This window comes from Branchiostoma lanceolatum, chromosome 1 (assembly GCF_035083965.1).
Source record: "Branchiostoma lanceolatum isolate klBraLanc5 chromosome 1, klBraLanc5.hap2, whole genome shotgun sequence".
Lineage (NCBI taxonomy): Eukaryota > Metazoa > Chordata > Leptocardii > Amphioxiformes > Branchiostomatidae > Branchiostoma > Branchiostoma lanceolatum.
This window is the reverse complement of record NC_089722.1, coordinates 6,486,289-6,501,816: the sequence shown is the minus strand read 5'-3', so window position 1 is coordinate 6,501,816 and position 15,528 is coordinate 6,486,289. Positions and strand designations below refer to the sequence as shown.

Below are 15,528 nucleotides of genomic sequence, written 5' to 3'. Positions count from 1 at the left end.
TATCGTGTTTTGTGTGTGCTAAGAATTAAGATTTTCTTTTCTCCAGACATTCCATTCGACGTGACAGCTGGCGACTTGAAGAATCTGTTGGAACAAGTCGGTGGTACGGGAGAAGTGAGGGTGTCGCGTCAGGACTTACATACCGGGTTCAAATGGATCATAGACTGGGTCTCCGTCGGTGGAGACCGGCCCCTACTAAAGGTCTGATCAGAACAACTAGACTTACAGAATGTATGAATCTATCTATGTTTCCTTTATCTATCTATACATCTATCCATCCAGCTATCTATCTACCTATTTATCTGTCTATCCATCCCTTTATCTATCTATCTATCCATCTATCCATCTATCTATCTATCCGTCTATCCATCTATCTATCTATCTATCTATCTATCCATCTATCTATCTATCTATCCATCTAGCTATTCTTTTATCTATCTATCCTTTTATATATCTATTCATCTATCTAATAGTATCTATCTTTCTATCTATCTATCAATCTATCCCCTTTTCTATCATTTTATCGATATGCTGTTTTTTCTATCTAATATCTACCCATCTATCCATCTATGGTGGGTACGTCGGAACAGATGTTACATGATGTGCTTTGAGCGGTGAGCATTTTAACATGGCGCTTGTAATTGGGATGAGAGTATATAACTGTTATATCTATCACAATCGGTGACCACACAGGTGGACAAAGCTGGCATGACTGGTGCCACACCTGTAGCGACCGTTAGGAAGACCAGAGAGGGCGGTCTCTTCATGCTCGTCCAACAAGAACTCCTCCGAACGTCCCACGACAAGCCTCAGGTACAGGTGACTATCAACAACGTCCCGTCAGCCTGCGTGGGAGACTGTACGTTCGAGTGGAACGCCGACAGCACGCCTACCGTAACCGCTGTCACACCGTCAGAAGGTATAGTAGGATCAAGATTTGTATTAGTTTAAGACGGCTCCCATGTTCTTTCCGTAAGACTTTGAAAATAACCACAGAGAATCGTATTGTCTTCTTCTGCTACACTTTCTTGTCGAAAAAAGGATTACCCTACCATACGATTACGATGTATTTTTTCATATAAGATGGGATTAGTATATCTCAGCGGAACACTAAAAATTGTATGATCTTTAATATCTTTTGAACATCATCTGTGGTTCTGTAAAAAATCGTTCCTCCTTTTCTCGTCAAGGCTCATTCTATGCTGGGACTTCAATCGCCATTTCCGGAAGTGGATTTGTTCCCAACACCGACAACAACACGGTAACGATCGGGGGTGTCGCCTGCGAGATCACGGCGGCAACTGAAGACGAGATCTCGTGTGACGTGCAGGAGAACTCGGGCGGGAGTCACGTGGTTACCGTGGAGGTTGATGGGAAGGGCTTTGCCAGCCACCCCACCGATGGGGAAGTTGTATTCACCTACACCGCTGACATTTCGAGTATTAGTCCGACTACAGGGAGTCTTGGCGGTGAGTGCATCGTAGAGTTTTATTGTTTTATTGCTATGTCATGTCATGTCATGCCATGTCATGTCATGTGTGCGTAAGGTCTGGGACTTAGGTGATTGGTCGCTTGAATAAGCCAGGTCGAAATAAATAAGCATGCGAAGCGAGATGCATTGTGGGTTGTATGCCATGTTAATAATCACAGTGTTAGAGTAGAGGCCTCGAACTACATGCAGTTAAAAGTTTTTGCCCAGACAATGTTTTATACATGTCCAGGCTGTGACATACTACCCACAATGCACCATACTGCGCGTGCGCAATTCAATCTCTGAATCGGCTTATTCTGAAGGAGACTGCAGTAGAACAGACAAAACTTTTATACGCTAACTAAATGTGTCGAAATTTCTATACGCTAACTAAATGTGTTGGAACAAAGTTGTGTTGTAACCTCAGTACTAAACAAGAGTTCCACGACCTCATATCTCCATTAACTATTCTGTTTATGCAAATGGATTACACATTTACATAATATATACTTGGTCATAAACACCTTTATCCAACTTAGGCATGATGCAATATTGTCAGTCCTATCATTTTCCACTTGGATGAATTATGGCACTTTTGCATTAATTATGCAAATTATGAATCTATTTGCATAATTGGTATCTGCTGATGCTCCACTTGCCATAAACTACATATGTTACATGTATTTGGGTCTTGTAATGGAAAACACTGCAAATATAGATTTTCCTCATTAGTTATGCAAATGAAGTGTCAATTAGCATAATTTGCACATCACTGTGTACATCTCGGTCTAAGCTACCTGCATACTAAATATCATGGAAATCTGTCGTCCCTTTGTTCAGTTATTCTCCCTAGAAGATTTTCACAATAACGCCACTGCAGTTCCAGAGCAAGCTGCTAGGGGGCCCAAACCTACACCACTTCTTTATTACATCACAAGCTATTTGCCACCCAAAAATCAAGACCACAGCACGTCCAGGTCAAAAGATACAAAAACTGAAGTTCTGCTGCAGTACCAAGGTCACATACCAGGGGGCCCAAAATCTACCTTGAATGTCGGCTTCACAACACCTACCCACATACCAAATATCATTGTAATCCATCCAGAGGTTCTGGAGTTATGCTGTCGACAGTAGTGCGGAAACACAAACACACATACACACAGACACACAGACAGACACACAGACACACACACAGACAGACACACCCAAAACTATATCTCCATTTTTCATGGAGATAATGATACCATTTGCCTTACTTGTAGGGGGAACGGTGCTCACCATTAGTGGTCACGGGTTCAGTGACTCGCACGTTCCTTATTTGGGGGACCAGGAATGCGTCGTTGTCAGCATCACATACACTGACGTCACCTGCATCACCCCCTCATCTGTAAGTATTTCAGACCATAACTTTTCATCATTTCGATATATATTAAAATGAATTTTAGTTTACAGCGGTGCTCATATATAGAAGTTCTGTTTAGCTCGAGTGCGTCCCCACTTTTTGTTTGACCATTCCCAGAGGACCATTCCTTTCTACATTAAGAAGAAGACCCCCCCCCCCCCCACACACACACGCGCATTTTGTGAATCGGCTTTGTCAAACACTGAATGCCCTGTCATCTTCGTACATCTTTTTGTAACTCACCTCATGTGTACGGTGACGTTACGCCTGAACAGTGACGTATAGCCACTTGATAAACCAACGAGTCAGAGCAACAGTGATAATGGCTTAAAACATGCATGTCTTCCATGAACTGCAGTCTACAGCCGGATCAGTGGCTGTTACAGTCAGCCGGAACGACGGCGAACCCCTGACCAGTCCGACAGACTTTGAGTACGACGCCTCTGCAACTCCAACCATCACCGCACTGAGCTCCAACATCGGCACTGCATGCGCAGACGGTACAAGAACAATTTTTTGGCGACACCTCTGAGGTGGAGCCGTTAGTATAGTACTGCTGTCGGCTGGAAAATATTTTAAGAATTCCGCGAACACATTTCCTAGGGAATTCCTATTAGTTTCTTGCTAAATAGTTGGGGGGTTATCAACATGTACTGCTTGGGTCATAGAAAGGGCTCTAGTTTGTATACACTATAAAAAAGGTAAAGCAGGCATCCTCAATTGAGATGAAGCATAATGCTTTTTCAAGTAGCTAGTGGTAGTGCAATGCGGCTTCGCCACGGCTCGCGTTTTTGGCCAAGCACACCGGGTCACCCCTATTCTTCTCGATAAGTGTGTTGGGTTCTTATAGCAGCTGCTTTCCTAACCTTTAGGGATGTTTTTTAATTTTATTTCAAATCTTCTTCTAATTCATAACACTTCGGTAGCATCTTATCACTCGATAGCTAGTAAATATATACAGTATCAATGACATGCCAGTCTAAAATCATCAAGAAAAATTCCAAACTAAGTTTGCAGTATACATGTACTTATTAATAAACTGATTTGATTGGGAAGAAAGGGAGGCACGTGACGGTACGGGAACCATGTATATCCGTCAAGCTATATAACCGGCGAAATACATATATCATCGGTTCCTATTTTGTTACTACAGGGGGCGGAACTGTCGTGATCTCCGGGACCAGTTTCGGGTCCGCAGCTTCATCCGATGACGCTGTGAAAATAGGAGACGTCGCCGCAGATATCCTGTCCTATAGTGACACAGAGGTCAATATCAGCCTTCCCGCGCTAGGTCCCGGATCGTATCCCGTCAGGCTGTTCGTGGAAGGCAGCGGCTTTGCCGAGTTAGTAAAAACAAACTTCTACAATAGAAATGCATTATAAAAGATATAGAATGCGTATATCAAATACATGTTTTCGTTCTCTATATCTTATATTCTATCAAGAATTCAAATAGGTTCAAACCGTACTTTAACACTTCTCATCAATATCTATACTTAGCCAATTTGCATATGGTTTTATTATCCTATGGATGTTGCATTTTTTTACACTTTAAAAATTGAATTGAATATTTGAATTCTCACAGGCTGGAACAAAAGCATCGTGGGCTTTAAAACTGACACATGGCGAAACTCTGATATAGAGTTCTTGAAATTGTGCGCATCGAAATACCGAAATGAATTTGTAGGAAGCGATGCTGTTGCACAATTGAATAAAGTATAATCATTTTACCTGCCACATATAACAACCACTCCGCCTTTCTATTATCTCCTCAGGGCGCACAGTATATCAAACATCATTTGTTCGCTCAAGGTCACCAACGTCGTCCCAAGGTCAGGGTCCTTCCTAGGAGGTACCCGCGTCGTCATCGCTGGGGAGGGCTTCAGTACTGTCAACACGACCGTGGCGTTTGGTGACGTCAGCTGTGACGTCACGTCTGCCACCTCCACTCGAATCGAGTGCGTCACTGCCTCGTCAGCAAAACTTCATGAAGTCGACAACCTGGGGACACATCCAAGTGAGATATATTTGTAATGTCTTTGGCATTTCAACTATAATGTAGAAAATCAAGACTTATGGGAGTCTTCACCCATTCCAATGCATTTGTGATGTTTCATAAGATTTGTGCCTTTAAATAACAAGGCAAATTTACCAAGAAACAGAGTTCAGCAACCTCAGACCTTTGCCAAATTAAGTAGACCTTTACGACTGATGTATTACCATTTAGTCCGCAAATAATACCCTAGTTTGAATAGAATATATCAGTTGATCATGTCCATGCAAATAGTAGCTGATGTCCAAAGCATGAAAGTCTTATCTTAACGAAAAAGGTTATTCTAGCATTTTCGTATCAATCATGCAATTGAGGTCCTGTTTTGCATAATGTATGTTTAATCTCATTTTAACAGCTTATGGTCGAGGGTACGCCTGGAACCCCGCACTGTTAAACATACACGAGGGAGACACTGTGCAGTGGCGATGGAACACTCCCAGTACTGTGGAAGGAGTGGGCTATGCGGTGTGGCAGACAGCCAGCGCTAGCGACACGGTCTACGATGGACAAGGATTCAGGAGTGGGCATGTGAAAACACCTTCAGGTTAGTCAGCAATGCCACAGTACCGTCGCCGTTATCACACCAGCATTGTCCGTCATCAGTGCATTCATACTTATTGTGTGTAGAGAAATGAAATCTGCCATAACTGTTCGCAGGTGTTTTCGAGCACGAATTCACCCGCGAAGGCCTGTACTTCTACTCCAGCGGACCTGTGGATTGGAATGGAAACGTGAAAATGAAGGGTGCCGTCAACGTAGTAGCAAATCCCGGCAGTTTGGAACAACTAAGTGTGTCCGTCAACGGACACAAGGCGGAATACTACATCAACTCAGGTTGGTTAGGATCTATCACATTAGCCAACAACCACGGATGGACAAAACTATGAACAAATGTCATTAACCCTTAGAATACCGTCAAGTAAATTAGTTTTACAAACACAATGGTTACTTGTAAAATATAGATGGATTTGAAGTAGATTGGATTTCCCTTTATATCTTGCTACAACAGGTGTTGCCGATCCAGTAGATGGGAATGCGTGTGCAGGTGAGACCAGTCAGATAACAGGCTGCACATCTCCAGCCCCGCCGACGCCCTCAGGTGAAGACGAGTTCTTCTTCTCCTTCGATCCCTGCCACACCCCTGAGATCACCTCTGTCAGCCCCATATCTGGAACCATGAATGACGTCATCACTGTCAATGCGACAGGACTCGGGTCAGACAGCTGTATGAACGAGGTCACGGTGGCAGGGTACCCGTGTACGTGTCAGCTGGTCACCGCGGACTCCATGTCCTGCACTATCGACCCCCAGGACGGCATGCCTGTCGCTACTTACAACCTTGTGGAGATGAATGTCAACAACAGAGGAGCCGCCCTCAACACGCTGCTGACCGTGGAGGAGAGAAGCTTCGTCCTCCTGCCAAACGTCGACTCCATCTCGCCTGACGTGGGATCCATGGTAGGCGGCACCTTCGTCACGATCACAGGGTACGGCTTCACCTCCCCCGGTATAGAGGCGTCGGACATTGACATCAGGATCGGCGCGTTGAAATGCCCCATCACCGAACTCACCTACAACCAGATCGTCTGCGAAACGGCTCCTATCAGTCAGAACAAACGGTCAGCAAACAGTGACATCGTGAGGGACATCGGCATCACCATGTCAACAGGTGGTGGACCAGTGAACTTCGCCTGCTCATCTGGCAACTGTACTTTTACCTACTCCGAGTCCGCCACGCCTACGGTTACAGATGTCCAGCCTGCTGAAGTGTCGGGAGACGTCACACAGTTGACTATCACCGGGTCCGGATTTGGCACCGATTCCGCTGACGTTTCAGTCAGTGTTGACGGGGATGACGTCTTATGTGACATCACCACCATCGCCGACGATTACATTGAATGTGACCTTGGGCCCGTGAGGGTTGGGACGAAGTCTCTCTCTGTACACGTACAAGGCAAAGGGACGGCAGATTCGTCTGTCTCGTCGGTAGAGAGCTTGGCCGTCATCGATGACGTAACACCGTCGGAGGGCAGCATCAACGGTGGGAACACAGTGACCATAACAGGAAACGGATTCGTTGCCGGGAACTCGGTTGTTCTCATTGGCGGGGAGCCTTGTGAAATCAGTGAAATCAGACGGCTGCAGATCGATTGTGTAGCACCTGCTGGAGTGGAGGGAGAGGCTTCCTTGAGTGTTACATCCGATGGTGTCACTTACCCAGGGCAACAGTACAGCTACTCAGCAGGTCAAACAGCTGAAGCTGACTCCCTGTCTCCATCGAAGGGTAAAACCGGAGACATCGTCACCATTACCGGAAGTGGATTCGGTGACGTGGCTGATGACGTCACAGTGACCATCAACGACACAGATTGCAGGTTAGTATTATGATGTGTACTTGTCCCTGTTCAAATGTTTTCCGACCTGGAGAGAAGACCGAGAGGACACACATTATCATCTTCCGCTCCCAATAACCTCTTAGCTAAAAGATGAGCGTATCCCCTTAATGGTGTTTAATGTTAAATTACCATTGAGACAATGGCACACTTTGTCCACTGTGTTTGCCCCCGAGAGGAAGACCTGGCACGGAAGCGGTAGACGTCGTTATCGTACAGGACTAGCAAACCCTCCAGCAGACACTGGAAACAAGCAAATTGTATCAAACACAAGTAAATAACATTCGAGTTCTATTTTCAGCATAACGACCCTCACCAGTACGCAGATTGAGTGCACGGTTGGTCATCACTCCGCTGGCATCTTTGGGGTCGAGGTCTTTGTAGCTGGCAGAGGTTTGGCCACGTCATCTCTGGTGTTCGAGTATGAGTTGTCCGTGACTTCCGTCTCTCCCACGGAAGGTACGTACGTTATCAAATACGTAAAGCCTGTTTAGCAAATACAAATACAAATGGCAGCATATAAACTCCAAGAGGTAGCACCTTCGAATACAAACGGTAGAACCTTTAAATCCAAACGGTAGCACATTCAAATCCAAATGGTAACACATGAATTCAAATATAAAGGTAGCATATTCAAATCTAAGCGTCTTTCAATTATAGATTAGATTTTATAATCATACAAATGAGAGGCATTTGTAATGCATTAATTTGACAACGAACCAGCAATGATTGTTATTTTTTCGTCCAAACAGGGAGCTTTGGAGGAGGTCAGGTGTTGACCATTGACGGGACAGGGTTTGATTCTGAAGTGACCAGCGTCACCGTTTGTGACCAGACATGTGAGCCAACGGCACCGCCCCAGCCAAGTCAGCTTACTTGTGAGGTACCCGCAAATGAAGGCAAGAATGACACTTCTACTTAACCGTAATTTTAACAGTTTTTTTACGCCCGTAATATCCAGATATCAATGATTTCTGTGCTTGATGAAGAGGTTAGTAAAATCATCAATAGCTTAATAGCATGGTTGTATAACTGAGGTTTGCTTTTTGCAGCTCTGTCCTCTGGAACGTTGGCCTGCGATGTGACGGTGTCTGTCGGAGCGGAGAGTGTCCAACAGGACGCTGCCTTCACCTACAGGAGCAGCTTAACTCCGACCATCACCGAGGTGTCCCCCAGGCGCGGCGGAACTGCCGGCGGAACAACGGTCACCATCACGGGGACGGGCTTCGGGTATGTATACATCAGCAGAAAACACTGAATAAATACATAGATATTCGGCAATTTTCCTAGCTATCTACACTCCAAAATATCTCCCACATTTTATGTTCTCTTGCAAAAGGGCAACGGATGCAGACAATAGTGTGACCATTGCCGGGAGTGAATGCATCATCCAATCGGCGTCTGCAACACAGATCGTGTGTGTGACGGAAGCTCATCAAGGCTCGGGTAAAAGCAAAGTCAGGGCTGCTGTTGGCGACCAAGGAATCGCAACCCAGGTAAAACTTTACTTTGAAAATACGTCATTCTTCTCAACACTAGATTACGAGAAATTCAACTTTTATCTGAATCCATTTTTGTGCTGCTTGAAATTCAATGAAGATGCACACAATTGCAATGATTCATGATGTCACTCATTGATGAATGATTTTACAGTTCCTTATCACTATCTCTGGTTATTGTGTTGAGCTAAGCAACTCTTTTTCCATTTAGGACAATGCAGATTACTGGTACATCGACCGCTGGTCCTCCGTGTTTACCTGGGGAGGAGGACCTCTCCCTGAGGCGGGGGATTTCGTCGTCGTACCCGCGGGACAGACCCTGCTGCTGGACACGGACACGCCGGTCCTGAAGGTGCTGCTTATAGAAGGTGAACCACTATCCATTACATCATTCTAATCTATGGATTTATATGTAAACGTTCTAAGTAAAACCTTTGACACTGTTTCCATGTTCAAAGGTGGTGAGCTGATATTTGATGAGCAGGACTTGGAGCTTCAGGCAGAGTATATCCTCATCACAAACGGAGGACATCTACAGGTGAGCTTCAATCACTTGACGATCTCTGGGCGACCTCTATTCAGTACAAAAATCACGAGAAGCTTTTCATAACATTTTATATATCTGCAAACAAAAAAACAAAAACAAAAACAGGGAAACATACTCAGTAAAAAAGTAACAGAGATACATTTGTTTCAACCGGCCGTTGAAGTTGGCGCTTCGAATTTTCGACTGTCCTATACTGCTTGTAGTCTTCCTCAGAATACAAGATCAAAGTCAACATGACGTCAGCAATTGGTCAAATGTGCTAGGACGTTTATATCACCCTCCGTCTCTCTTGAGTTATGGTTTGTATGCCCCGATCACCATCAGGTGACTTTGTTGCGATGGAACATGTTTTAGCTCTGTAAACTGCCAACATAAATGAACTATCATGATAATCTAAGAAAGCAAAACTTTGTAATAGTCTGTCTAAGCGTAATTATGACACATCAGTGCAATGAGGGAGGTTGATGAAGCATTTACTTGTCTCCAGGTTGGTACAGAGGAGGAGCCGTTCCAACATAAGGCCATCATCACCATGCACGGTCACGTCAGGTCCCCCGAACTGCCGATCTATGGAGCCAAGACACTGGCTGTGCGGGAAGGCACGCTAGACCTGCATGGTAAGGGGCATATCTATTTTCTATAAGATGAAGCAATGTTGACCTGGTGCTTTGCTAGCTTCATGATCTAGCTTCTTGATTAAGGTCGGCGTAAATGACTTTTGGAAATCTGTAACGAGAATCATCAGGGTCTGTGTCCTATTGATCATAAATGTATTTACAGTGGTATGATAGAAAGAACCAGACACACTTATCGAGAAGAGTAGGGATGACCCGGTGTGCTTGGCCAAAAACGCGAGCTGTGGCGAAGCCGCATTGCACTACCACTAGCTACTTGAAAAAACATTATGCTTCACCTCAATTGAGGATGACTGCTATACTTTTCATTTTTATGATAGACTTTGATAAAAGGCTGAATATAGCTTGTGATTACATCAAAAGACCATATTCCTATGCTGGAAACTAAACATTGGTATGTTCCCAGGTAAGCCCACGCCCGTCACCTGGACATTCCTGGCGGATAGCGTGTCTCCAGGTGACACCACCGTGACGCTGACTCAGTCCGTCAACTGGGAAGCGGGCGACGAGATTGTCCTCGCCACTACAGGCCACAGGCACACACAGAGGCAAAACGAGGTACGATAACAGCATACATTGGTCCTCACAGAAGTACTTATAAGTTACTCCAGATAGTTATAGTGTTTTTCTATGTAACACTAGTGAAGATCTCAATAAAACAAGGAACAAACAGACGCATGTGCAACAATGGTGATCCCCACGTTTTTAAATCTACCAGAAATCTTCCATGAACTGACAATGCATTATGGACGATGCATGATTATTATCTCCATGAAAAATGGAAATATTGTTTTGGGTGTGTCTGTGTGTCTGTCTGTTTGTCTGTTTGTCTGTTTGTGTTTCCGGACTACTGTAGTCAGCATAACTCAAGAGCCTCTTGATGAATTACGATGATATTTGGTATGTGGGCAGGTGTTGTGAAGCCAAAATTCAAGGTCGATTTTGGGCCCCCTGGTATGTGACCTTGGTGCTGCAGCAGAAATTCCATTTTTGTATCTTTTACCCATGTTGTAGGTAAGAACCATTTCTTCAGTGTCTGATGACGGCATGACACTGACGGTCACCGAGGGTCTGGAGTACCGGCACATCTCGGCAGTCACGACGTTCCCTGAAGCTGGCAAGGTCGTGGAGACCCGTGGCGAGGTCGGCCTGCTGACTCGTAACGTCGTCTTCCGTGGTAATAACAACGCGGCGTGGAACGACGTCATCGAGGCCTGTCCCGCTGGCTTTGATACAGGTATGAAGCAATGACGGACCGCCTCAGTGTGAACTGAAAAGCGGCGATGATACAACAGCATTGTGTGTTTTTTCAACAGGCCACTGATGTTGTTTGCTTTGTTTCTGTCGTCTATCTGCTGCATTCGTGCCGCAATGGTATTGGATTTGTATTTTCCTGATCATGATAAACGCATTGGATATTGAATTTGCAGCAATAAAATCAGTTCAAACAAAATACTTGAACAACATATACTTTAAAAACCGTGCTTTCAACTTGGCAAGAAGGTTCCCTCTTTATCATTCATGTCATGATGACCTTTTTGCCCTTTCCAACGCACGACCCAACGTCTGAGCAGGATTGCCAGGAATCGAGGCCGCTCGGCCATCTGACGCCACTTCGGCGACAGAAATGTTCACGCACGTAACTTATTAACTGCCCTTTGCATTGTGAACTTTCCGCAGGAGAGTTTGCCACCCAGACTTGCTTCCTGGGCCGATTCGGAGAGGAGATCGGGTCAGACGAGTTCGGTGGAATCATCATGATACACTCAACGGTAATGGACCAGGACCGTTCCAAAGGCAGGTTGTCCCATGCAGAGGTCACTCACGCTGGGCAGGCCTACCGCCTTGGCAGGTAGGAATCAATTTACATATAATCAGAATCAAGGACACAAACTAAACAATATTGTTTCAAGAATGCTCATAAACGGTTCAAGACCGGAGCCTATGCAGTATAGTTAGTAATTGGTACCTCAAACACTCTTCATCCATACAACTTTGAATAGCTTGTACTTTTATGAATACAAGACAGAAAGCTTCGGGCGATTTTAACTGGCCCAAGATTTTATTGTATACTAGGTTTGGTATATGATAGTGGAAGTCAAATTTTGTGTTTGAAATGCAAAATGTAGATTTTCAAACAAAATTTCATTTTCTCAGTCATGTTCTTATCATCAATAAGGTCTTGTTAGAATGCCGGATCGTAATGCATTGGTCACAATGGCAAAGGTAATTGTGGAGCCGATCTAGGTGTTTTTTTGTTGAAAATTTTATCACATTTATCAGTTTTTGGAAGGTACCTTCGAGAAGCTCTGGTGGCGTCCCGAAGTAACCCCTGTAATGCTAAGGTTACATTTCCAAACCGGGGCCAGGCCGGGCTGTTTGTGTGGGCGAGAATTAAACAATTCATACAAGAATATACATAAATGGTGCTCCTGGTTTATTTCTTTAAAACTTTTTTTGAGTTTTGTTATCTTTTATATCATACTTTTCGTTCCCTTTAACTGCCCGGCCGGGCCCCATTTGGGAATTGTGACCTTAGTGTAAGGTCCGGTAGGGCGCCGTTAGATTTTCACAGACCGGTCGGGCAGCTGTTGGTTTATAATTACAAATTGTACAAACCTGTGCAGGACAGGTGTAGTTGTCTCTGCATCCCTCGTTGTCAGGCAGACTTATGACTGTAGGTGTATTCAAGCCTGACCACCCCCATGTGTCCTTATCTTGGTAGCTCCCAAGAAGAAAGAAGCTCCCCTAATCCCTTGCGTCGGCACGATCCTCAGTCTAACTGTTTATAGCTATCCCTGGCCGAAGTTAGCCTGGTCCCAGTCTCTAGGGTCGGCTTAGTGGTGTTTTACCGGGCCAGTCAGTTTCTGATGGCCTTTCTACCTCTGGCTGCCATCCTACTTCCGCTACACCCCACTTCTGCTGCCTTCCTACTTTTCCGCCGCCCCTGGAGACTGGCAGGGTGTCAATACGGGCCTGATTCAAGGCGCATGAGATTGATGCGCCCAATGGGAACAGAGCAGACTGATCTAATTATTCCACTGAGCTCTGATTGGCGCGCCAGGTTGGCGCGCGTTTTCAGCTGTTCGGTCCCTCTGCTCATTACCATATCTAACATGGCCGCCATCTAAGACGAGCGACGCACGCGCGCACCACAAGGCTGCAGAAAACATTGTTTCTAAGGCTCTCTTGTTGCTAAACTAGTTTAAAATCTGAGCTATACTGGGTCCCCAATGCCCCTCTGATCTCATGGCTGTCACTCTGGAAATTAGAGTGAAAGGACAGCTGTTTACAGTCATCGTCAACATGTCGCTATCAGAACAACAATACCCGTGAGATTTTCGGGCGGCCGAGCAAGATCTTGATTATCACGATATTTCAGTTTGTATGGATTGGAGAATTGGGAACAACAACCTTTGGTATTTACTTGTGCTTCTTAACAAGGTATAGATTGATCCCTGGTGAACACAAAAGAGCACATTGCTACTGAGTACGTGATGCAACCAAGGAGGTTTAATCAACTGACATGTTCCGCTAGCCAATTATCCTACACAAACAGATCCTGATTCGCCGCTGTGGGCAGCGCCCATGTCCAATCGCGCTGTCAGACCGCGAGACACCCGGCGCTGGGAGGGCCATAAATCGAGAGGATTTTCTATTATATCCGACCATACCCTAGGTGCCGAACTAATTAATCCAAGGCCGTAAACAACACCCCGAGCGGGCTAAGCTGTCTGGGCGGGTGAGGGTCACTCACAGTGCCGTAGAGATATCGGGGAGGCACCGAGGGTATGGATTCCAGGCTAGGCCGAAGTACACTCGGGAGGGACTCACAGGAACAACTAAGTTCCATCTCCCTCAGGGTGGGCAGTCTGCCTGACAACGAGGGATGCAGAGACAACTACACCTGTCCTGCACAGGTTTGTACAATTTGTAATTGTCTTCTGCATCCTCTCGGTTGTCAGTCAGACTTATGACTGTAGGTGACTTAACAGCCTGAGGCCAGGTGATCCAACATGGAAGACGACAAAGAAGTCTACAAAAGTAGAGCCTGCTCTTCACTCTGTTGTCTCCGGTGAATTCCAAGGGAAAGACCGTTGCCCAGAGCTGTGAAGAATTCTGCATCCATGTCCAAACTAAGTCGGATGTCCTGTAGTAGGAAGGCGCATTCTCGGCGTTAGTAGCTCACGAAGATAATGACTATGTGACTAAGCTGGAAGGAACCCTAGTCCGCTAGCTGACCAGGGAAGAGCACGTTCTCAGAACTTCTGATGCGAGAAGATCGAAAAGTGTAATCCTCTACAGCTGACAGCAGCACACTGATGACCTGACATGGATTGCTCTGGCTTGTCTTGGCAAGAGTTGAATGCTGCAATCCCGATGAAGTCCTGTCCCTATTGCTGCGAGACCTAATGCCACCTAAGTGCAAAGGGTTGTAGATCCCAAGGCTGTAGACCTTGGGTCTGTGAGGACAAACTTGCACCATGACAGGACCACAAAGTCGGACTTGAAGGCCGTAAAACAACCCGCTGGCTAGAGACCATTCTGGAGGACGGCGGTTATCCTATGGATGCTGAAGGAGTGACTACCACTGACAGGCAGCTGTCATAGCTCTCAATGTCTGCAAGGATGAGACAAACCTATCCGATGAGATGTGAAGGAGACAGGAACATAACCAGTCCCTGTGACAGAGGAAGTCCTCCTCTTAGCAGGCTACTGGAGGGCTGCAGAGAATCTCCTAGCTGCACTTCCTCTGAAAGTTGATGTCATGGCGGAAGAGATGCATCTTGTGAAGTACCGGTAGCCTCTAAGGCTGCAAGCATAGTCACCCTCCAAAGAGAGGTGAAAAGCTGCCCATGCCACTTGTGTCTTGATTGCCATCAGGATGCAAGCATGATCACCCTCTTAAGAGTCGTGAAAATGATGCATATGCCCCGTCATCATGGTAGTCGTATGCCGACTACCGTGGGCATCTTCCATGGTAGATGTATACCATCTACCCTGGGCATCTTCCTCCAGCAGTCACTGCATCGAAGAGACTGCCGTTGCCAATTCCACCATGAGACTCAGTGAGAGCGATGTGGAACCCTGTCTTGATCTCTAATCTCTTGATCTGCAGTATTCCGCTGTCCATCTTGCCCCTGCAGATCCAATGGAGGACTAGTCGTCATCCTCTACCTGTCATCTTCCCAAAGGAAAGTGGCAGGCGTCTTCTGCAGCAGAGGTTGGCAAATCCACCATACCTGCTGTAAGGCCGTGGCTGAATCAGCACCACCTATAGCCGCATACCTGCTGCCATTGTCTGCCCGTCTTGCTGTAAGGCAGTGACTGATGAAGTCAGCCTCACCTGTAGCCCTGCACCTGGTGACGTAGTCCGCTGCACCTCCTGCAGTCGGGCATCTGCTGACATAGTCTGCACCAGTTGTTGCAGGGCACCTGCTGCTGACGACTGCCCACCTGGCAGCTAGTTCACAGCGCATGCTGACGTAGGGTGCACCACCTGCTGCAAGATACCTGCTGCTGAAGAC

At 45.9% G+C, this 15,528-nt stretch overlaps 1 protein-coding gene across 1 annotated transcript in view; it reads left to right on the top strand.

Moving 5' to 3' along the window:
* The window catches only part of LOC136426565 (fibrocystin-L-like), a 56,241-nt gene that overhangs the window by 21,301 nt on the left and 19,412 nt on the right, over positions 1-15,528 (top strand). The window contains exons 25-44 of the mRNA XM_066415269.1: positions 47-201; positions 694-919; positions 1,191-1,469; positions 2,734-2,858; positions 3,232-3,373; positions 4,027-4,216; positions 4,649-4,890; positions 5,282-5,470; positions 5,584-5,760; positions 5,936-7,301; positions 7,621-7,778; positions 8,072-8,218; positions 8,372-8,549; positions 8,659-8,815; positions 9,030-9,186; positions 9,277-9,356; positions 9,853-9,982; positions 10,407-10,558; positions 11,015-11,237; positions 11,681-11,852. Coding sequence (XP_066271366.1) covers positions 47-201; positions 694-919; positions 1,191-1,469; positions 2,734-2,858; positions 3,232-3,373; positions 4,027-4,216; positions 4,649-4,890; positions 5,282-5,470; positions 5,584-5,760; positions 5,936-7,301; positions 7,621-7,778; positions 8,072-8,218; positions 8,372-8,549; positions 8,659-8,815; positions 9,030-9,186; positions 9,277-9,356; positions 9,853-9,982; positions 10,407-10,558; positions 11,015-11,237; positions 11,681-11,852 — 4,645 coding nt within the window. The remainder of the gene's footprint in view (positions 1-46; positions 202-693; positions 920-1,190; positions 1,470-2,733; positions 2,859-3,231; positions 3,374-4,026; positions 4,217-4,648; positions 4,891-5,281; positions 5,471-5,583; positions 5,761-5,935; positions 7,302-7,620; positions 7,779-8,071; positions 8,219-8,371; positions 8,550-8,658; positions 8,816-9,029; positions 9,187-9,276; positions 9,357-9,852; positions 9,983-10,406; positions 10,559-11,014; positions 11,238-11,680; positions 11,853-15,528) is intronic.